This window comes from Helicoverpa zea, chromosome 31, assembly GCF_022581195.2.
Source record: "Helicoverpa zea isolate HzStark_Cry1AcR chromosome 31, ilHelZeax1.1, whole genome shotgun sequence".
In the NCBI taxonomy this organism is placed as follows: domain Eukaryota; kingdom Metazoa; phylum Arthropoda; class Insecta; order Lepidoptera; family Noctuidae; genus Helicoverpa; species Helicoverpa zea.
In genome coordinates, this window is record NC_061482.1 from 12670744 (window position 1) to 12695040 (window position 24297).

General features: G+C 38.0%; 1 protein-coding gene across 1 annotated transcript in view; it reads right to left on the reverse strand.

Moving 5' to 3' along the window:
- LOC124645306 overlaps positions 1-22574 on the reverse strand; it is a 69461-nt gene extending 46887 nt beyond the window's left edge. Inside the window, exons 1-18 of the mRNA XM_047185106.1 lie at positions 22327-22574; positions 21720-21847; positions 20065-20214; positions 19798-19982; positions 19619-19710; positions 19357-19538; positions 19157-19267; positions 18736-19051; positions 18261-18402; positions 17618-17759; positions 17192-17305; positions 16712-16842; positions 12378-12963; positions 6231-6312; positions 5097-5238; positions 4567-4653; positions 3608-3692; positions 164-353 (exon numbers count right to left, since the gene is read on the reverse strand). Of these exons, the coding sequence (XP_047041062.1) occupies positions 164-353; positions 3608-3692; positions 4567-4653; positions 5097-5238; positions 6231-6312; positions 12378-12963; positions 16712-16842; positions 17192-17305; positions 17618-17759; positions 18261-18402; positions 18736-19051; positions 19157-19267; positions 19357-19538; positions 19619-19710; positions 19798-19982; positions 20065-20214; positions 21720-21842 (2860 nt within the window). The 5' untranslated portion in view covers positions 21843-21847; positions 22327-22574. The remainder of the gene's footprint in view (positions 1-163; positions 354-3607; positions 3693-4566; positions 4654-5096; positions 5239-6230; positions 6313-12377; positions 12964-16711; positions 16843-17191; positions 17306-17617; positions 17760-18260; positions 18403-18735; positions 19052-19156; positions 19268-19356; positions 19539-19618; positions 19711-19797; positions 19983-20064; positions 20215-21719; positions 21848-22326) is intronic.
- Positions 22575-24297: the final 1723 nt, after the last annotated feature.

Consider the following 24297-nt stretch of genomic DNA (forward strand, 5'->3'; position numbering starts at 1 on the left):
AGCATTGACCACCACGCTTCCAAGGTAGTCTAAGAAGCAATTTTTTATTGTTTTCTCAATCAAGGTTTCCTCACAATATTATCAGATGCTAAGATAAGTTGGTGCTGGTAAGAAACAGCCTGTATAGCTTAACTAAAACAACATCAAAAATATCACCTCTTACCAATAGAAATAAGCACTAACAGCGCCGGGAAACCAAAGCCCAGCGCATAGCAAGCGTCATCACCGAAACACATGACGCTTCTACGCAGTGCTGGAGTCACCACCATGCCCATGAACCCGCCGAGGTTCACCGTGCAGTAGAACGTCGAGAAGAACTTCTGAAGAAGCTGGTTCTCTTCTGGTAGACGGAACTATGAGAAGATATGGCGAAGGATATTGGATATGTATGTTGGTGAATCATCTTAAAAGTTAGATCAGAAGAGGTAAACATACAAAACACATAATTCATAGCCCAAGAGCCAGCGACTGCCAAGCCTACGTTACTGTATAAAGGCTGACAATATTGAGTTAGGTAAAGTATTTTTTCCGTATTTTCCAAAGCCACCGTCAGTCAAACTTCGTATTAGTCTATCGTTCATATTCACTGTAAGGTTGATGCACACACAAAGTTTCAGCCTTTATAAAATGGCGTGTGATATTTTTAATACTTTTAATATTTGTATACGGTTCTTCAAACCATACAGACAGAATTGTGTTGCTGGGGAGTTTGTTCCACCACTTCTTCTTCCCAGCAAAAACACATAGGAAGTGGTGAAGGGCGGGCGATTTGGGGGCAGTCTTTTGTAAATTTGACGTTCAAAAAGTGCTGGTTTTCAGCCTACCTTAATAAATGACTTTTGATTTTGACGTAGATCTGGCGATCGCTGACTCTCTATCTATCATAAGAATACAACCTTGCGAGTGTTATTGCTTTCAAACACTGCTTTTACAAATGATTTAATGATATCAAAATTCAATTATTGAAAATACAGACCCTCGATGACAGTTACAGACATTGATTAAACATACCATGCTCAGGTCTTTGTGAAAGCAATTCTACATTGTGTACGAGATCCTACCCGCATTGACTGTCAGTCTGTTCGTGATAAACGCATACAGGTACGACCTATTTCTATAATCTATAATCCATTCAGAAATCAGGATTAGAGTATGAATTTTGACATAAACTCTATTAAAATTAGTTAAAAATTTAAACTCTGTCTCTAATCGCAAAACCATGGATGGGTAATAGAAATACACAGATCAACATATCAAACATATCAAATTCTCGTGTAACCGGGATCCAGTTAATTACTATTGTCTTTCCTGTTAATTTTATTTTATTATGTAGTTATATTATGATCCGTCGGTTTCAATTAAACATTCACAACTTAGCTAAAATGTAAATAGACTCTAAAGCCTAACAATTAACGCAGACAGCTAAATATATTTCATATTTCCGCTCAATATTTAACCTAAAGGAACAAACTAAATAAGCTACTGTAATACAATAGCAAATTAGTTGAACATTATAATGAATTGCAAACACATTGAATATCGGAAATGATCGCATTGATCACAAATCTATACTAATATTATAAAGAGGAAAACTTTGTTTGGTTGTAATGAATAGGCTCAAAAACGACTGGACCGTTTTTAAAAATTCTATCACCATTCGAAAACTACATTATCCACGAGTAACATAGGCTATATTTTATCCCGGTACGGGCAGCAGTAGTTACCACGGGACGCGGATAAAACCTATAAAGTGGTAACAAATACTGAAATCACCGCAAACCAATCGCACAAATTGAAATGAGATTTCACAAAAGATTAACTTATACATTGCGTTTTCAGATACACTCCCAGAATTAATAACTGTTCGTATTGTGTAACTGCTAGATAGTGTTTATTTTGCGGTTTGATTTGTAGTGTATTTACATAAAGTGGAAAGAAGCTAAGTATTTCTGAAAGAACTTCCTTGCACCTTGAGGGAGACCTTTGTCCGGCAGCGGACGTCTTTCGGCTAATAAGCGAGACTCTAAATTCCTCCAACCAAATTCCATTTTCTACTGCTTTTAACCATATTTCTGAAGCACACAAATTGCTTTTTAAAATCGAAAAGGTACTAGTATTTAGCTCAAAAACCGCTAACACGACAAAGTACGTTCGAGGTGGGACCACAGCATGACAAAGTTGTAACAAGCGGTAATGACAACTCAATATTGGTTTTACGTCAACTGACGGTTAAAAACCTCTGAAAGGAATGACGCCCGAAACTGCCGTAGTATTACAAAACCTATAATTAATTTGTGCTGCACATTTTAATTAATATTTCGGGTTTTAAATTGGGCAAGTTGTTGTACATATTACAATAAAGGTCAATATTTATTTTAGCATAAGTAGCCACTTTAACATATTATTGATGACAGGCACTTACAATACATAAAAAGATGGTACTTACACCACCGTTTCATATGTAGACAAGATATAAGAAACAAAAAACATATTTAAGTAAGTAATTATATTATGTCGGGTATTTGCTAATTACAGATAAAATAAATAAAATTCCCTGTGCTTATAATTTTAAGCGTATGCAAAGGTATGATGTCGTGAGGCTGATACCTGTGGACTATTTTATCGCTATTTTTAATATGGAAGCTTGCTCATATACACCCACTTTAAAGAACCCGAGAGAAATCGCTGGAAGTAACTAAGTAAGTAGTACATAAACAATAAATTAATCCGCTTTCACCCGAAATCCTAGCTAGACCAGTAACCATAGCTCAAGCCTACCCCAGGGAACAATTTGCTACTAAACATGCAAGCCATCTCAGATGTCTGATGTGACCTCAATTATAATTGTAGCATTGTTTTAGCATGCGTCACTATAATAATTCTTAGGTATATATCCTTTGTTCGATTTGATAACTGTATAGTTTAAGAGCCTGATCTCTTTCTGGTCGTGTCGGATTGCCGTCCCATCGGGTTATGAGAGTGAAGGAAAAGGGAGTGCACCCGTGTCCGCGCCGTCCTTATATGGGAACAGCCGCCGTGGCCGAAATCGGCCGTGGAAGCCATTCGTTTAAGAGCAATTACATCTACACTTGATGGCATACTAAATAATTAATAAAACTAATTAATAAAATCAAGATTCTCTCCTAGAAATAGGTTGAGGTTGATACCAAGAGCTCTGACTACCACCACTCTAAGTGCGCTTTTAGATAAGCGGAATTTGCCGCGCACATCCGTTCGGTTTGGACAGTGAGCGCCAAAAAATTGTAGCGGGTAGAGGCGCGTATTCGAATGTCATTTGTCACCAGTAATTGACAGATGTTTCAGTCTAAGCTCGCGATTAATCCGCTGGTAGTAGGTAAGGTCTCTCACAGCGAGCGCTTTCACACGAGTGGATTTTCCTCGGCGCTGCTAGTTGCCTAAAAACGTTGTCGCACGTATAGGAACAACCACAAACAATTGACTACTGCTGGTAAAAAAGTATAAATTATGACACCTGACACCGCGCGAGATATCTTTTAAGCGTAGGTAAAATGTGCCGCGTAGAAAAACCGAGCGTTTGCACGGCCCAAAATCAGCTAGTGAGAAAGCGCAGTAAATTGAAACTCACTTGGTCTCCTCCGAATGCAGCTACACACGGCTTGATACCTCCAGTACCAGTCGCTATAAGCAGCAATCCAATCATAGATGTAGTTCTGCAAAAGCAATAACATCAATTAACTTACTACTGTAACTAAAGTACTAAATTAAAGTACTATGATTTATTACATATTTTACACTTTAATTTTACACATCCCATATCATAAGAGAAAGTCCATTATCACGAGGAGATGCTACTGAAAAAGCGAATATCTAACGACTTATCCTACGGCCGGCGATCGAAAAGGAACTGTTTAAGCCGTGATTAAAACACAATAAGCAATTTTTGTTTCTGATGCATATCCAACAAAAAAAAGTACTGACACATATTTGCGATAAAAACCAAAGAACTACAGTTTCCACCTGCTTAAGCTCTTCAAGACTTTGACTACGCTATGAAACACAAAAGATACAACGTTTATAGTTTGTTCTAGCTACTTTACTATAAAATTTTCCCGTTAAGTCGAAGTATTAAAAATGAAACAAGTGCATTGTTTTAAAGAATATAATCTCTGGTTGTGGTTCATAAAGGCACTCTGAACTGTGAGGCGGGGATGCGGTAACTTTCATCAAAGTTATCTTCACGAGCACTCTTTCACTTTATGGAAAACTTCACGCCTACTGTTTGTTTTAGTTGCATAAAGTATACAAAGTATCTGGTCTGGATATAGTTTTCTACGGGAATCGGGGTTTTAGTGCATTCGTTAAGGCACCATCACTAAGTTGAATGCTCTTATATCACAGGGACCTTAGTTTCTCAGTTACTTACATGTTTTTGATAATTAAATATTGTACCAATTTATCCGTAGCGCGAATGAGTGAATGTCTGTTACCTACTTATGTACCTAATAATAAAATTGATGTAAATAATTGTCAACTAAGTAAACAACTCACACAGGTTGGAAACTTAAAGAATTTTTAGATACTTACGTAGGAGGTAGCCTGAGTGGGGGTATCGCTGAACAACAAGTCAATACAGTTCCAATTAAATATATTATCGAGAAATATAATATTACTCTGAAAAAAGATTTAAAAAACGTTAGCAAGAAGGCACATGACATGTATGCAATGTTTTAGGTATTGCCGTTGCCGACAACATAGCAGATTTTCACATAGTACATACTTGAGTTTTCCCTACTTAGAATTTATCTTACATCAGCACTTTTTAGAACTAAGCAAAATATTGTACAATTATGTACAAAGTGATAAACGATTTATTTATTATTTATCTAAGTTACTAGCTTCTGCCAGGGGTTTCAACCGCATCCCGTTGGAGCCTCTGCACGAACCCGGATAAAAAGTAGCCCATAGCCTGTCTCGATAAATGGGCACACAACACACTGAAAGAATTTTTCAAATCTGACCAGTGGCTCCTGAGATTACTCGTTCAAGCAAACAAACAAACAAGCTCCTCAGCTTTATAATATTAGTTATAGTATAGATTAGTTAAAATACACTACTTGTATCTTCCAATAAAATTATCCGCCAATATGGCACCCATCAGAGGCATCGTATAGCACATCATTATGAATATATGGTACACCACCGTTGCAGCGTTCTCATGAAGGCATAATACATTTCTTAAATACAGCGATAGTATAGCTGCAAACATAAGTTAAACTAAGTTAACAACATCAAATCATCAAAACATTTAGTCGCGGTTATGTTGTGACGCACATAAAAAAGACAAGTAAATATATATAGGTACATACTAAACACACACAAAAGACCTGGTACAAATAATAAAACAAAAGAACAAGATAGGAAAAAAATATGCGTCACAAGCACGCGAATTGCTCAGTATGAAAGATGGCGTGTTAAAAAGGTGCCTAGGTACTCCAATCAGTAAGTATGTCAGTATGCTGTAATTAGATTAGATCTGAATAAGAGAAAGTTCAAACTGGACCAGATGTGAACTGCTGAAACTTTGCACCAAGTCGAAGAGAGAAAACTCTGTCCTAGTTTGGCATATACTCTACTCATTGTCCGCTCGACTGATCAAGAAATTGTTCCGTGCAATTTCTTCCAACCCGAATAAAACCTTCCTTCCTGTACCTCATTTGCAGCCACCGAATTCCGTATGAATTTATCATTTAATTACTACCACGTAAGGCAAACCTCTCTCAGCCGTCTCAGTTCGTTACCTACTTAGGTATAACAAATTGTGGGAAGTTTAAATTCAAGAACATTTCATGATCCTTCGAAGGCACAGTTTGTTGCTCAAGCTATCTTGAGACTCTCCTGCTCTAAACTGGTCCATGGTAACCAAGAAACGATCGATTTATAAAGTAAATAAATATCACGACACCTTCAGTGTGTATGTCGATGAGGGCCATGGTAAGTTATTATTATTAGCTGGTGTTATGGGGTGCTAACACAACAGAAAAACTACAAATGCGTTACTTTATACATACTTATAAATACATATAATAGCACCCAGACCACAGACCAGTACTAGACCCAGATTACACAAATACCGGGAATCGAACCCGGGACCATCAGTTCGCCAGTTGGGCATGATGAACATTGCGCCAACGAGGTCGCCATCACCATATTAATAGCCACAATTTAATAGGAACCATATAAAAACGTACTTCTTAAGCCACAGAAAGAAAATCTTTCACAAAATTCCGTAGCTATAATACAAAATATCGACGTGGGATGAATCATTTTGTACTGTTAAAAAATAAATTCCCTATAAAAATACAAACAAGCCTCGATTACGTCAATCTGACTTTTAGATACTTTCAGGTTGACAAAGTTCTCTATGACTTATTTGGTCAGAAGATAAAAGCCTTTTCGGAGTTCATTCTGTTCAATAGAATGATTTATTAAATTTTTAAATACTTTGTTCTTCTAAAAGTTAATTTGTAACAGTACCTAAAAACCTATATCCATATTAACATAGCCTGCCTTTATATATACCTACCTACATTATATCTGTACGCGTACCTGAACGGCAAAAGTTTGAAATGTTACCCAAGATATTCTTGTGAACAAGAATGTAGTGGCGAAGTAAGGACACAAAGGCTTCGGTGAATTTTCAATGAAGTGTCTGAAGGTTCGGAAATGATTTTTCAGTATGTTGGAAATACCTCTCGGTATCTCATTGATATACCTATAGGTACAAACTGAGACTTATCTGTTTGATTGATGGACTATGTAAAATTACTTTTAAAAGTATCCCAAGTACCCACCATAATCTATAATTCTATACTTATATATAAGGGTAGGTATGTGTAGGGTAATTAGTGACCGATACTTGAACATGTGATTCTACTCAAAATTACAAATAACTTTCCCAAACAAACTTTTTTTATACTCATTAGTTTAATCACAATATCTCCTTGAGACCACATAACAGATTGAATGCGCCATGCAATTTTAGTTTCAGATCCAAAGGAAATGTAGTAAGTAGCGACACCTATCCGAATACTGTAGGTACTGGCTTCACACATAGTATTGTGCGAAATGAGATAGGTATCTACAATTGGGAACTAGCGGGAACTTCATGTAGTGGTCCATAAATGTAGATAATTAAGGTTGTCGCTACTAGATGTCGTTTCATTACCATCTTCCTAGACATCATAGAAACAGGTTTCCGGTACAGACAAATCTGTACGGGTAGGTACCGATCAGCGCAGGTATAATATTTCAATATAATCCTATTCACTCACTTATAAAGAAACAGGTTGTAACTTATCGGTGCCGACTACCTGGACCGTACCATACGGGTTTAATTTTGATTGTCTTTAAGGACAGATTCACCTGGTTCTTTATACGAGTCAACACTGTACCGATCGGTACTGATCTGTACAGATTTGTCTGTACCGGAAACCTGTTTCTTTATGTAAGCATCCTAAGAGCTATTTCAGACAAGTTTTCTTTTTCTGCTATTTTTATTAACAACTCATGTTTCGCTTTTGGATAAGTGATATTTTGCTCCCTATTATTAAGTTAGGACAGTCAACGCGGTTTGCTACTACCTGTCTATGTTTTTATTGCACTAGGCCTTATTACAAGGCCATATAATCTTATTAAGTACTAGCTTCTGCCCGCGACTTCGTACGCGGATCCTGTCCCTTATACCAGCGACTACGGGGTTAGCAAAATCAAAGATCTGAATCGTCTGATGTTGAATTTAAAGGGCCCGTTGACGGGAAAACAACGGAATACGCAAAATCATTCGAAACGTTCTATATATTTAACTTTTGTACGTCAACGGCAAAAGCACAGCAGACTAAACAAAACGCTAAGAACTAAAGCGCAATAGGCGTGACCATAGGGATAAAAGTAGTGATTCTGATTAGTCCGCATTTATAGTTCGGCCATTCAGAGAATGCGTTCCTGACACGTCGCGATTGAACTGACGACGTAACTTTGCAATGGCGTTGCAGTTACGATAAAAATATTTTTGCTGGTTGTTTACCGTTTTAACAATTGAGGAGCATTAAAACAACATTATTATATCAATAATCAATGAATGTAGTTACGTCGTCAGTTCAATCGCGACGTGTCAGGAACGCATTCTCTGAATGGCCGAACTATAAGTGGTTTTTCTGAACGGACCCTTAAATAACAAAGTAGTGGTGACCTAGTGTTTAGAGAACCAGTCTCTCAAGTATGAGTGTGTGACTGCGATTACAGGTCTGGCAAGTACTTGCTAATGCAACTTTTCTTAGTTCGTATGTACTTTCTTAGAATATTTTGGACACCAATGACCGGTTTTTGGAGGAGCTGTCATTTCTAGTGTGTCCCGGCTGTCAATGAACATCCTTGGCAGTCGTTATGGGCAGTCAGAAGCCAGTAAGTGTGACCAGTTTTACAAGAGGTATTGGGTTGAGCGGGTAACCGGGTTGTGGAGGTCCGATAGGCAGTCGTTTCTTGTCGTTTCTTGTTGTGTACTCAGTTGCATCGAAGCCGACCTTAACATAGTTGGGGAAAAGGCTCTTGAAGTAATAACAATAATAACAATGAGATTTAACGCAACAAAGTCGGAGAGCTCGTGATGTCACGTCTATGTAAAATTTGTGCTAAGAAGTGACTTAATACAAAATTCAAGCGTTTTGTATCTTCCTTGTTCTTTGTTTGTGAAAGAAAAAAAAACAATACTTGTCCATTATTTTAGGGTTATCTAAAAGACGGACTATTACTTTCTTTGATTCACCATGCTTATTTTGTATAATTTGTATCAGTAAACGTGTCCGACTCGCGAGACAATGAGTAGCATATTCTTTACTTGAGAAGTTCTCTAGACATATGGATGTAGATGCGTAAATATGCCAATGACGGAAGCGCGCTTCGCGATCCGATGAGATTTCCTCGGAGCAAGTAGCAGACTGATGTTCTCGAACAGCATCAAGTCCTTCCAAACGCTCTTCGGTATATCTTTGGGATCTTATGATTCTCTCCCTAAGAACATTGGAAAAGATTCGACCCATGGTAATAGTTTTATTGTGAAGAAGATACCTGATCAATTAAAATCTAGCTGACTGCCCCCTCGCCCCCCGCGGTACTGAGTAGGCTACCCTGTCACGAAGATAAATGAAAAAGAATACAACACTCAAATAGCATTAAAACTCGAACATTCATTCTATAAAGTTTTGTAGTAAAAGAGTAAAATTGACGATGATATACCATCACCATTGAAAGTCTGTCCTAAACTATTACCGCCTTCACTGCTTGGAGGTACTTCCAGCTTATTATATCACTATACAGTGAAATTAGAGATAGCTTTCATTTCCACATCAGTTGTTTCTGATCTTCGATTCTCATAAGTCAACAGAAAATATACATCAGATCGAACAACTTTTGCTAAAACGTCATTTCAAGTGTAGTAGGGCACTTGGAGTTCAACTTGAGATGTTTTAGATCTTCGATTTTTGTAAGTCAACAGAGAGTGCTCATCAGATTGAACAACTTTTGCTAAAACGGTATTCCTATGTATGCTATTGTGTAACTGGGCTCTTGAAATTCCACATCAGGTGTTCCAGATCTTCAATTTTTATAAGTCAATAGAGAGTGCTTATCAGATAGAACAACTTTTGCTAAAACGTCATACCCGTATATGCTACAGAGTAGCTGGGCTCTTGGGGTTCCACACCAGGTGTTTTAGATCTTCATTTTTTATAAGTCAACAGAGAGTGCTTATCAGATAGAACAACTTTTGCTAAAACGTCATACCCGTATATGCTACAGTGTAGCTGGGCTCTTGGGGTTCCACATCAGGTGTTCCAGATCTTCAAATTTATTCTCTCAACCGAGAATGCTCATCACGTGGAACAATTTTTGCCATGGCACCATTTTTGTATCTCTTATAGTTTTGTTGATCTGTTGCAGTTCTGCACCAGGTCTTCAAGTTTTGAAGATAAATTATAGCCTATATGTTGCCCAGACATTATACCGATACAACAAAGAAAAAATCATTGAAATCCGTCCAGTAGTTCCGAAGATTAGCGTGTACAAACAAACAGACATACAGACATACAGACATACAGACATACAGACAAACAGACAGATTTTTTTTTTTGGATTTGTGCTCGATTACTGTTTCTGAACTCCACTCAATTATAATTTTTTTATTATATTCAATGTACAGACAAAGTTTTTTTACAGATTTATTATATGTATAGATATATAGATATAGATATAAGACTGTGCCTATACTTTTAACTTCGCTTTAGTTTTCAGCTTGGATTCATATCAGAGATGTAAGCTTACACTGTACAGGGTGTCTCTTGAAGTATGAACCAAATGTATAAGGGTAAGGACAGGGAATTATTATTTGCAAAACCATTTTCTTCAGAATTTATAATATTGGTTCCTTTGGTTGAGTGTAATACTGCCGAACGTGCAATTGAGGTACCGTCGTGCTCCGCACTTAGGACAACGTGTGTGCACACTATGCCGCATTAATAGAATTGATGTGCGCAGGAGTGTGTGCGCAGGTGTGTGTGCGCAGGAGTGTGCGCAGGAGTGTGTGCAGGAGTGTGCGCAGGAGTGTGTGCGCAGGAGTGTGTGCAGGAGTGTGTGCAGGAGTGTGTGCGCAGGAGTGTGTGCGCAGGAGTGTGTGCATGAGTGTGCGCAGGAGTGTGTGCGCAGGAGTGTGCGCAGGAGTGTGTGCAGGAGTGTGTGCAGGAGTGTGTGCGCAGGAGTGTGTGCGCAGGAGTGTGTACAGGAGTGTGTGCGCAGGAGTGTGTGCGCAGGGGTGTCCGCAGGAGTTTGTGCGCAGGAGTGTGTGCGCAGCAGTGTGTGCAGAAGTGTGTGCGCAGGAGTGTGCGCAGGAGTGAGTGCGCAGGAGTGTGTACAGGAATGTGTGCGCAGGAGTGTGCGCAAGAGTGTGTACATGAGTGTGTGCGCAGGAGTGTCCGCAGGAGTGTGTGCGGAGGAGTGTGTGCGTAAGAGTGTCCGCAGGAGTGTGTGCGCAGGAGTGTGTGCGCAGGAGTGTGTACGCAGGAGTGTGTGCAGGAGTGTGTGCAGGAGTGTGTACAGGAGTGTGTGCGCAGGAGTGTGCGCAGGAGTGTGTACATGAGTGTGTGCGCAGGAGTGTGCGCAGGAGTGTCCACAGGAGTGTGTGCGCAGGAGTGTGTGCAGGAGTGTGTGCGCGGGAGTGTGTACAGGAGTGTGTGCGCAGGAGTGTGTGCGTAGGAGTGTGTACAGGAGTGTGTGCGCAGGAGTGTGTGCGCAGGAGTGTGTACAGGAGTGTGTGCGCAGGAGTGTGTGCAGGAGTGTGTGCGCAGGAGTGTGCGCAGGAGTGTGTACAGGAGTGTGTGCGCAGGAGTGTTTGCGCTGGAGTGAGCTCGGGCGTGTGTGCATAGGAGTTTGAGAGGCTACTTTGGTACTTATAGATATTTAAGTGTTTTTTATAGTATAACTATAAATGAATACCTAGTGAAATAAAACATCGTTATTGGGTTTTTTATTTATTTTTCACACCTTTTATAACGGCTTCTCCTACAAACTACAAGGTCAGCTTTGCTTGACCAATACTTATAATTTATAAACTACAATCCAAAAGGGTACCTATCGGTACGTACCGTGTATAATCCCTAACGTTTTACATAGGTAGGTATATATTAATAAAATGTTGATTTATGCCTAGGTACGTTTATAATCCGAAAAGTGAATCAAATTACAGCCTCTCCCAGTTGATACTTTCCCTTCGACACGAAACGTCCACAAGCAACGTTAATTTGGCGGTTGGCTTGGTCGTTGATATGTCAGTCGTTTTTCAGTCATCAGCTTTGGATCAAACAATATAACATTAAAATTCGGATTAAATTGTAAATGACTTGAATGAATGTTACATTTAATGCTTAAATATCTACGCATATTTTAAATGCGGGAGGAATCTATTACATCCAAAAGAACCTACATTGTTATAATAAGCAAGTAGGTTCATGACATCAATGTGAAGTATGAGTACTTATATAGCAAATGTAATTAACTGTTACATTAAAACGTGGATCATTTATATTAATGTATTGAATGATTATATAGACACCGATATCATTACTGACTATTAGGCGACTGTATGAGATATAAATAAATAGGAACATCAAATTAATGATTGCTGAAATGCTTAAAAACTTAATCAAAAGTAACGTTTTATAAATAGTTCTGCAATTCGCGATTTAATAATCAATCCAAAACTTTAAAATAGTAACAAATATAAATACTAATATCAAAAATACAGATCAAAACTCGAAAATATAAATCACAGTAGTAAAGTCTTAGTCTACATCGCTCTCCTTGAAGATGCCATCCAGCGTCTCGTCGTTGGGGGCCGCGGCGATAGCTTCGGCCAGCGCTTTGCGGTACTTCTCGTAATTCTCCTCGTCGTCATCGTAATCATATTCGACGTCTTGTTCGTAATCATCGTCGTCGGTATCGACCGGTCGCGTGGGCCTCCACTGCGAGGGCTCCGGCCCGCTCGCGGACTCTTCCTCAGGTGGAGCTTGCGGCTGTCCACTATTCTCGGCATTATCATCCGGGATATGAATGACGTAGCGTCGGGTCGTCCCGCTACCATCGTCGAGGCCCGGCATCACAGTAAAGCTGCCAAGTGGCAGAGTGAACGTGAGTCCGATGTTGGCATTGCCGCGAAGGTTCTCAATCGGAGTTTCGTCGCCTTGATACACAGTTCCGGGGGTGTTGTTAAAGTCAGACGCAGCATCGGAGCCTGGGACATTAGGCCCTGTCCCAGTAGGGTGGAGTCGGCTCGACTCCGGGGGTACGCTGGACGCAAAGTTGATGAACTGAGGGAAGCAACCTGTATGCATCGCTAGCTGAGTAAGCATGATGAGATGATCGTTGCGGATGTCGTTGCTGTGGACAAAAAACGGTCATGAATCATTCTTAACAGTGTTAACTACGGATAAGATTTTATTTAATGTGATAAAAATCTTCTCGGTATTTGTTTATTTCTTAACTATTTGCGCAATTGCTTTAATACATAAGTTAAGTGCTACTTTTACACTCATTTCATTTTTTAAAATACATACTACTAGACGATCGCCGCGTCTATCCGCATGCGAAAAACTCAAAAGGTTGGGAATTTCACTTGGTTTTCACCAATTTACAAGGTTTTGGTACTCTCACCAAGGACTCGTTAGGTGCGAACACCCTCCAGTCCTTACATTTAAAATGTCATGCACAAATTCAGCGCATCTTGCTGATTCAGTATATCGTAGCAAATTTATGGGACATTTCATTTTTAATCATACAATTACAACTTAGGAAAAATAAACTTTTAAAATCTTAGTTCAGTCAGGATTAAGTGATAGTCTGAGATCCGTAGCAGAAGCGTGCTTTTCTTTTTTACATAATCACAGTAGGAAAATTGGGATGTGCAAACAGAAACAACACGATGGTGGAGCAGATCGAGGAGTATGTACGGTCTACGAGGGAACTTCAAGTCGTTCATGATTCAAGTTCCAACACATCAAGGGTCGTCTATCGGAGATGCCTGATAGAGATAACGAAGAAACAAAATTAAAAATCGGATTTTGATTAAATTCAGCAATAAATATACACCAGAATACGTACGTGCTTGCGACTGGTTAATAAATTAAGCAGATGAGACACTTCTACTCAGATCATTTTTATATGTCAGTCAGTATTTAAAAATAAAATAAAAAACATACATATTACATATTTATTGTAAATATTTTTGTGCTGAGTTGTATACTGTGTTACAGTTTGTACCTATTTCTATATTTAAAATTTCGTAAATCTTATTCAAGTTATATACAAATTATTGGCGTTCACTCAATATCTCAATATTGATTTTTATGTACACCCGTGTTAGGAACAAATGATAAATTAAGCTAAAATTCCCTGTTAAATCTTAGATGAGGTTCTTATCGGTCTAAATAACAGTTATAGTAAGTTCAACTCAGTCTTGCGCGCGGCCTTATGTGTGGGTAACCCTTGTACATACACAGTGACTTTGTGTGCGTGACAAGAGGTACAGTCGGGTACAAATACAGTTATTTAGGGGTTACGGCAGCGGCTGTTTAAAGAAAAACAGTTATTACGTAATTTAATGTTTATTTATTTATAATGATTCTGAATCGCTACTTGAAAAATCAAATGATGAATTTTCGGATTCGCTACTCTCACCGAGGTAAATTATAAATTTTGACTCCATGTCAAAATGTCTATAGTATTTTTCTTTTTTCTTTTGTACATGTCGACAAGTATTACCCAACATCCCTTCATCAATATGACTTAAATGTTCATTTATGAGTTTCATTATTTCCGTCTTATTTTGGTCGACATTATGCGAAGCAATATTATTTTTTTAAATTCCCCACACATTTTGTTTACATTATTATACTAGATTATACGTCTTTTTACATTCTTAGTCCACACTTTTATTTATTGTCCGCGTACCCCGAGATCTAGAAAATATGTAAGGAGTATTTAATTCATCTTAGATATTTCATCTCATTTATTTCTTAGATACTGTCAACGTCAATTTGAAAAAACTTATGAGAAAATAATGAAAAACTGTAAAATGTAATAATAAAAAGCTTTGAATGTTGTTTCATTTTTTGAAACGCTACCTGACTCCTTAAACATTTTCTCCGTGAAGAACTAGACATTTTCGTAAACGACTGTACCCATAACAAAAAGCGATAAGAACACGTCATGCTCGGACGACGTCACTATCACACGAATGAAAGTTGTATATTTACAAGCCGACGCACACATAGGGCCGCGCGCAAATCTGAGTTGAACTATCTATACCACGTTGAGTAAGAAGACAATATAAAAAAAAAACTTGTGAGAAACGGATAAATAGCAAATCAGAAAAAAAAAATTTAGAAACTCAGCCATTTTTAAGGAAAGCCGCCATATATTTATCAGCTTTTTATTTCAAATAAAATGAGACTAAAATAACAACCAACCAACGGAGGCCACAGTAGAACAAGTACTCGTCGATTCCTCATAAAAGAGTACATTATTATGTATATAAACACTAAATTGAGCAATTTATTGTAGAAACACTCCATGATATTGTAGAAATCCATGCATACGGGTCGATATAATAAATACATACCACTCAAAAGTGGAATGAAAAAATCACCTGATGTCCTACGGTATATCAATAATGGTCAAATTGGATAAAAGTTTTGATAAAAAATTAATTTCTCAAGTAAAATATCTAATTGAAATAGGCCATAAAACCCAATTGTGGCGAAAAATGGAACTAATAACGCCATTTTGAACTTCCATGAAGCTATAATTTTCTATACGAACTGCAAGATTCAAATTGTAACCAAAAAGCAAATGATGGTGACCAGCAATAGTTCCACTTTTCGCGTCCTTTAAAGAGCCTTATCTTGTAACTTAATTTTAACTTGTAAAAGATAGTATGTGCCAAAAATGTATTGCACATAAGGTTTTAGGCAACTTCATGTAGCAAGTATAAAATATCAAAATATAGTTTCTTTAGTTCCCGGCAGCCTTCCTCCAGTTGCCTACATGCACGCGCATTATTATCGAATATAATAAATACACAAAGGAAATAAACTTACGAAAACAAATCATAAGAGTCAACTTAGGAGTAACAAAAACAATAGAAAAAAAAAAAAAACAAAAAAAAGGTTTGATATAAACCCATCAATCGATTTCGCTATTTAAAAATAAACTTTGTTGCAAAACATCAAAACCCTACGATAATCATGTTCTCGCGATTGCGTATTTATTTAAGTTTTATTTATAAGAGATTTCTTTCCAAAATACAAATTGTAATTTAGGATATGCTTTGCAAATCTGTCTAAACCCTTAAATACTAGTAACACATCAACCAACAAAACTTATAAATAAAACAAACACAGATAACAAAATCCCATTAATCATGATTACCACAGGTGCAAATTAAAAATAATACTATAGTTCGGCCATTCAGAGAATGCGTTCCTGACACGTCGCGATTGAACTGACGACGTAATAACATTCATTGATTATTGATATAATAATGTTGTTTTAATGCTCCTCAATTGTTAAAACGGTAAACAACCAGCAAAAATATTTTTATCGTAACTGCAACGCCATTGCAAAGTTACGTCGTCAGTTCAATCGCGACGTGTCAGGAACGCATTCTCTGAATGGCCGAACTATAAAATCATTGATATACAACAACCCAAGATACAGTCTCAAAAAAAAATTGGTACGTAACTTTTTTTTTCGAAAGTCCGTTCATGTCACCTACCCGTATTTAAACTCGGCGCGTGTGTTACTGGCCTTATAGATCGAGAGCCAATAACCGTCAAAGCAGCCGTCAGTCAAACTTCGTAATTGTCTATCGTTTAGACCTACTGTAAGGCAGATGCACACACAAAGTTCCAGCCTTTATAAAATAACGATGATCTGACAGTCACTGGCTCTTGGGCTATTAAAACCGTTTTGCGCCCTCACACAAACGCAACATTTTGTGAGGACGTTTTTGAGACGTTGAGTGTGAATCTTGGGTTTTTTTGTATATCAATGACTAAAATGCGACCGTGGACGCCATTAGTCGTCGACGGGGGGTTCGAAATAAGACGGTATCATTGAGTGAAAGAACCTGTAAACAGCTGAACGCCCCACGCTAACGTTTTGAGGCCTCGGGGTCTTGTAGTTATAGTTGTAGCGATTTTCCGACTTGTCGAAAAGTGGGTCCCAGGCGCATGTGGGGCGGTAGAAGCCGGTCAGCGGCTGTAAAATGTAAATTCATAAATATATCTTCATATATAAAAATAATTAAATTAATTGGCGAAGGTTCTTCTTCAAACAACTGTCAGGAGCCGAATGTCAGAGTCTATTCATATTACGCATAACGTTTCGTCGGTTACATGTGAACGACAAAGTGAATATATATGGAAATACAGTAAACTGCGTAACGTTATTCGCTCACATTCGGCGGCTGACAATCATTAGTTTGAACACAACCTTAGACAAAATCATCATCTGCAAACCGAAAGCCGACAACAACATAGTTGGGAAAAGGTTAGGCAGATGATGATTATATTATTAAAAGAGTATGTATATGAAAGTAATAACATACAGCATCAAGTATGAGCTTGGCCATGCTGCTCAGCACAGAGACATGGCGAAGGTACTCCGGGGGCCATACTTGGAACAGGCCGTTGCGGTTGATGGACCAGTGCTGGGCATCCTCCTGTTAAAGTGTAATGAAGTGTTACAACCTTTTTAAATGTGAAACCTTTTTGAATATAGTATGGAAACTTTTTGAAGGTATGAGTTTTTTATCTGTACTAAAATTTCTAGTGGTGTGAGCAAAAGCAACAGCATTGGTAAAGCTAGGTAAAACATTTTTTGAGTCCAATTTTTCAAACAACACAAAGGAATTTAAGTGTGCAATTTTTTTTGTGATTTTATAATTTTCAATTATGTTCCAATCAATAGAAATAGTGTTATTTTCTACTAAACCTTAAATACATTTTGTTACTAAATGAATCGTGTATATTACCCTAACAGCGGGATCGTTATCATATGCCTCGCACAGTTCCGTAACGTTCTTCATAAGCCAGTTCATGACTGGAGGCTCGTTCCAACGAGGGGATGTCATCTTAGCATAGATGAAGAACAAATCCTGCAGGCCATTGGTCCATCTGTAATTAATTTCAAATTAAAGCTTGCTAAAAGACTTACAGCCTTTGAACACTTGACTAAAAAGTGTGTCTGCAAAATGGACCTTTCAATGTCATAATCTGATAAGGGTTCAACAGACGTTTAAAAGTTTTTGTGGTACGACAGTTAGGTTAAAGAAATCATTTTACGTTCACCTCGCTCTCGGTCTATGAGATTGAGGGATAAGAGTAAAACAATATCCGTCTTACCACAAAAACTTTTAAACGTCAGTTTATGCCTTGTCTAAAAAAATGTCAAATTATGACGTTGACATATGGTTCATTTTGCAGCCAAAATTTTATTAGACAAGTGTAAAACAGGGTTTAAAGTTTTTGTAGTAAGGCCCTTAGTATTTTGTTTTAGGCTGATTTAGCCTTAACATTTAGCTAATAAATGATTGTGATTTGATTTTCGATTCGAATTAGCAACATAATTACCCCAGAAATCAATTATAAGAATAGATAAGGTAAAACAAAACATACGGCATTTTAGGATCACTAGCAAAGATCGGATGTTCAGTAACTGTAGTGTTGGAAACCTTGCAGCATTCCAAGATCTTCAGGAGCACTACAGGGTGGGCCAAAATGGCCTCCCTGAGTAAAGCATCGGCAGTCGTAAGGTCCTCTGAAAAAACATTAGACATACATCCTTAAGTTTTTATTAAGAAATAGGCATCAAGGCTCAGTTTAACGTACAGTTGAAGTAAAATGATTTTGCTTTTCCGAGCTTAAACATTTCTGGAGACATTCGAAGGGTCAAGTTTACCAAGGAGTATTGGGTTGCCCGGGTAACTGAGTTGAGACGTTGGATAGGCAGTCGCTCCTTGAAAAACACTAGCTGCATCTGGTTAGACTGGCAGCCGACCACAGCGTATTTAGTTGGGAATAGGCAAGGAAAATGCTTAGAAGGGGCAAGTAATTTTACGTGAGCTCTATATTCCAGTTTAAAAGTACTTACGCTTGTTCTTAACCGCCACATGGAAATGCGCGAGAGCATTCGAATAGTTGATGTTATACAGGAGACAAGCATCACGGTGACGATCGAAGTAGCTGATAGTCCCAATCAGCCACTCATGCTCTCTAGCTCTCAAAGCCAGCACATCAATGATAGATATTATTGCCAACGGATCCGAAGGGTCAATGACCACCATCATTTTCGCTATCTCGAGCGCAGTGCGATGACAAGCCTTGTTGGTAAGTAAGTATATGTACTTCAACATCGCCACATGGAATGGACGATTTTCCATGAATTTGTATTCTAGACGGACATTGTCCTGGAAAATGTTTTAAAAATTATTACAATTCAATGTGTTCGGAAACTTTATGGTATATGCAAACAAACAAAAAAAAATCCTCTTTTAAGTATATTAGTATAGTACCTGCGTCAGAACAAATAGCGGGTGGGCAACGTACTGCAGGTACGTAACAACATTCTCAACAATCTCGTTGGCGATGCCTGCTTCTTCAACACGGAACAGACGGTCGGATATCTGAAAGCCAATATTGAGTTAGTAACTCTGACTCTTTTTATAGTCTCGAATATTTTGAGAAGCAACTGGTTACAAATTACAATACAAACCTCCAGCAAAGCCTCAACGTGCATATTGGCACGAGCTTCTTCCATAGTCATCAGAAGAGTGCTGGTCGATAGAGTCGAGAATCTCGTCAAGAAGGCACGATGCATCTTCTGGTAAGCCTCGCTATGATTAAACACGAAGTACTTCTTGATTTGGTCTTCTTTATACTTGGCCATTGTTAGCCCTGAAGAATAAAATCAATAATTTAAATATTTTAATAAGTATGTAAATGTAAAGTAAGTAATGTTATTGCAAGTAACTGACCAGTGTTCCTGAACTCATAGATTGTTGTATCCTTATTAGGATGAACTAAGACGCGCTTCATGGAAATGGCGCGATTGGATGGATGACGAGCCCTGAAAAATACAAAAGGTAGTTTTGATTATTGAGATAATTTATACAAAATTAAAAATATTTTTTTCTTATGTTGCAAGAAATCTTACCTGCGGTTGTTCTCAGTATCTGGACCAAAGAGTCTCCTGAGCTCATTGGCCACGTTCAGGTGTTTCCGATCACGGGCCAACACGAGCAAAGCCTCGTTAGTCTTCTTGACTTCGGCCTCGGGCGCCGGCGGTGGATCTCCCAACATTGCGTTCACCTCTTGCAAAGAACGATCGATGTCATCCAGCTGAAATAAGACAGTCAGGATTTTAGGAAAGTTATTTAAAAAAAACAGAAGTCTGTATAGTCTCTAAATCTAAAATTCTTACCTCCTCGAGTGGTTTTCGAGCTTTCCCCTTGCCCTTCTTCTTAAAATTCTTCTTCTTAGTGGCGGGAGCAGTTTGGGCAGCCACTTTGTCACTCGTCTCTTCCTCACGATCGGATCCATGTTCCGATTCCGAATTAGAGCTCAACATCAACTAGAAAAATTTGAGATATTGTTAGTACTGATGGATCATAGTCAAAGACTGACCATAGACCATACTATTTACTTTATGATCATACTATATAAGTATTGGTATTTTACCATTTATTTTCGCTGAGCTACGAAAAAAAAATTAGCAAATGCAAGTTTTTGTTTCTATCTGTTATGACGAAATGATTTCTTGTAACTAATCAATTCGTTTCATTTTGACAGGGAGCTCAGCAGATATTTTTAAGATGCGCAAGCGATGCATTGGGGTATAAGTTTGTTGACTTGATATCAAGTTTTAAACAGGGAGATGTAAATATTATTCTGCATTCTCTCCCAGAGCTCTTTTAAATTTAATCAGTTTAAAATCTATTCTTTATCCTCCCTTCCGTCTGTTGCTTTTCTCATAGTATTTTTTTATCCATATCCACATATGTACTATGTATGAGCTTGAACATTCCTCGGCCCAAAAGATGTCAATTTTCGTCTTTGCTCATACGTCTTACAGAATTTACGAGTCTCAAGACGGTTTCTTTTTGCTTAACTTGTTTGAGAAACAACCAATCCTAAGCGCAAGCGCCTCGAGTTAGAAGTTTACAAGCGACGGCTGTCAGACGAGGAACACGTTGCTCAAAAGAGTTACGAGGCTGCCCCACACGAGAACTTGCTCGTTGTTGCTCGCAAATTGAGCTAGGTAGCTCTGGTTATATCTACGAGTTCCTGGTAGGTCGAAAAGCTCTCCGGGCACCGCCTACCACCCTTATTGATCGCAAAATACGGAACACAAAGGAGCCGCGTGCAGCGCATGCGTGATAAGAATTCAAAATGGTGGAGGCAAGGCCATTTTCCTGGCGGTTGTAATGAATGTTGTCGAATTTCCTAAAGATATTCTGTAGAACTTACAATAAGTATCTTGTTTTGAGTTCCCAATTTACGGTAGGAAAATCAATCTTTGTATTATAAGAATATCTCCAGTTGTTTAAGTCGTCATCAAACAAAGGAGTGCAGGCTGCGCTTTACGCATGTGCAATGACCCACCCATCCCCGCGCCATTTTGTCTGCTGAAGCATTATTGATTCCTGTACAAAATGGCGGATTTTTGTACAGCAGAAATGACAAAGGAAATGCTGAAGACCTAAACCTGACCTGTTTTTCAAAGAGCTCTTACTTAGATAAATCCCTATAAACATTCCATAACTGTGGTAGACACAGAGGGATGTTTTAAATGACCACTATGTCATGCACACATTTTGCAGTGATCCATAAAAGGTGTGGTGCGGGTTCATGACATAGAATTATAGAATTTAAAAGGGGAATGATAGATGATGTTGTTATTATTATAATAACCTATATAATTTAAGAACGCAAGCCAATCATCAGCCGCTGTGCCAAAGTCAACAAGTCGCTATTCTCCAAATTGCTAGCAGCTCATCAGTGTCTTTGTTAGGAATTTTACACTGCAAATTTTCAGTTGCAGTCAAATACATAGCTAATATGGTAATAATCACTTACCCCAGCAAACTTGGACTTGCCCGGCTGTTGAGCATACAGCGGCTGGTAGTCTTCATCAGAGTCATCCGGGGGTGGGGGAAGATCGTTGTTCCCCGCCACCCGTCGAAAATTGCGTGATGACATGGTGTCTGTAAATAATACACACCACTATTTATTTCCACATAAAAATAGATGAACACAGTCACAAATCAATTCTAGAATAATTTAAATTAAAAAATGCACCTTATATTAACGAGACCACCTTGACGAGTGGCCGCCGCCGTAAAACTGGGACCTAGATCTAGCCCGCTAGCTCTGCCTAGGGCTTGGAACATGCGCAAAGATGCCAATCAATAATTTAAAGCCTCGATTTCAGACATGCTCAGTCGCGAACCCCGGAAATATTGATTTATGGCTAGCTTATATTTGCTAATTGACCCCGCACCACCCTGCAACCCTCGGCGCTAGGTACTTTGTAAACCTCATCATAAAATAATTATTTTACACAATTATACGAAATACCATCGTAATGCAATGTTGTCATCAGCAGCATGTTCTGCAGACGTTCTGTGTCTTTATAGATGAAAAAATAAGAATAAGATGAAGAATTTTGTATGCTAAATCTTACCGACTTATTTTCCAGGTGTTGTTCTCAGCCTTGTTGATACGTATAGGGAAATTCAACCCGAATTCCTTGCTCCAAAATCTTATGTTTTGATTAGATATAAAGGTAATAATAATCTTAGGAGACGTATGACGTGTGGTCCTGCCACAGTTTAAGCAAATGTCAAGTGATTAGTGAATGAAATAAAATGGGAACAAATACAATGACCACCATAAAATGCTTTGATACGCTTAGTTTTGTAACCAAAAATATCTACTGAACACCAGAAAAATAAAGTCTAAAAATGTATTGGTACCAGCTATTTTAGTCACGACTCCACTTTAAATTGTATTCTACCACCAAATTTAGTAAATGATCACCAACTCTTGACGACCAAATTAATGTATTATTTTTGCCTGAATAAGTCACTGTGATTGCCATAAAATGTAGGCTTATTACCAAATAAAGTATTATGATGCCATATTAAGTTATATGTCCGGCTTGCAATGCGTGCGCTATCAAAATATGCGCCCTTCCCACCGCACCGCAAACGCCGCGCTGTGCCCGCCCGGACACGATCCCCAGTCAGTCAGTCTAAGAAAAGATGGATGGATTGCCTGAAAGATGATGTGAATAGGAAGGGAGTGAGTGTCAGTATGACGAGTGACAGGGGAAAATGGAAGAAAATGACACTACTCCGACCCCAAGTAAAATTGGGAACAGGGCAGGAGAAAGAAGAAGAATGTGTTTCTCAATACACTCCCTCGAAAACACACTCTTATCGCACTGTTTAGAGGCATGCAAAAGACAATTTTCCACCTTAGTGCAGGAAAAGGGTCCCCATAATGTTATTACATTTTTTTGTATCAGGCCAAACCTATTTTTTTGGAGTCAGTTTACTTAAACAGGATAGCAAGATGTAAAAACTTTGATTATCATTTTATATTAAAACGCTGGTATAATTTTGATAATCGTTTACTACTTTTGGTGATCATTTACTACTTTTGGGATAACAATGATTTATTTGGACTCATTTTGCTTAAATAGGACAGCAGAATTTAAAAACTTTGGTTATAATCTTACTTTAAAATGGTGGTTTAATTTTGGTGATCATTTACTATTTTTGGCTTACGCATGATTTATTTTGGAGTAATTTCACTTAAATAGGATAGCAAAGTGTTAAAACTTTGGTTATAATTTTACATTTAAATACGAGTTTCATTTTGGTGATCATTTACTATTTTTGTCTGCTATTTGTTACTATATCTGGTGATCAGTTAAACATAAGCCAAATAAAATTAAAGTAAATTGAGTGGATAATGAAAATAAAATAAATGATCACATTTCCATCCATATTTTATCATATTAAAAGACACCCCCGTCGCGTCTGTCTTGTCTGTCTGTTCGCAGTAAATTCAAAAACTACTGTATCGATTTACAAAAGGTTTTCTCCACTCGATACTCGAGACTTGCGATTCGTTTCAGTTATTTTTCAAAGGGTTTAGGTAGCGTTTGCGTTGAAACCTCCTAAATAGCTTATTTTTTCCCGACATCGTCAACAAGCAACGTTAATGTACACAGAATCTAATTACAAATTATGTATCTTCCTCGAGAATCACGCTATTGAGTGGTGAAACCACATGAAAATCAGTGCAGTTGTTTTGAGTTTATCACATACAGACAGACAGACGTGGCGGGGACTTTGTTTTATATAACATGTATAGATATGTAGATTCCTAATCTTCGATTAATATATTACTGAACTATGTAACAAGCCACTAAAATCTTGAATAATCAATCAATATAAATGTTAGAAAAAATATGTGAATTCGACTAATAATACTATTAAATTCTACTACAAAAAATATAAGTTCACAGAACATCACTATTTTTGTTTGACAGAAATGACATCTGTTTTGTGTATGACAGTGTCAAATTCTGTCTGTCTGTCTCTGTCTTATAATTCTAAGCTCGATGCTCTGTCTTGATTTGATT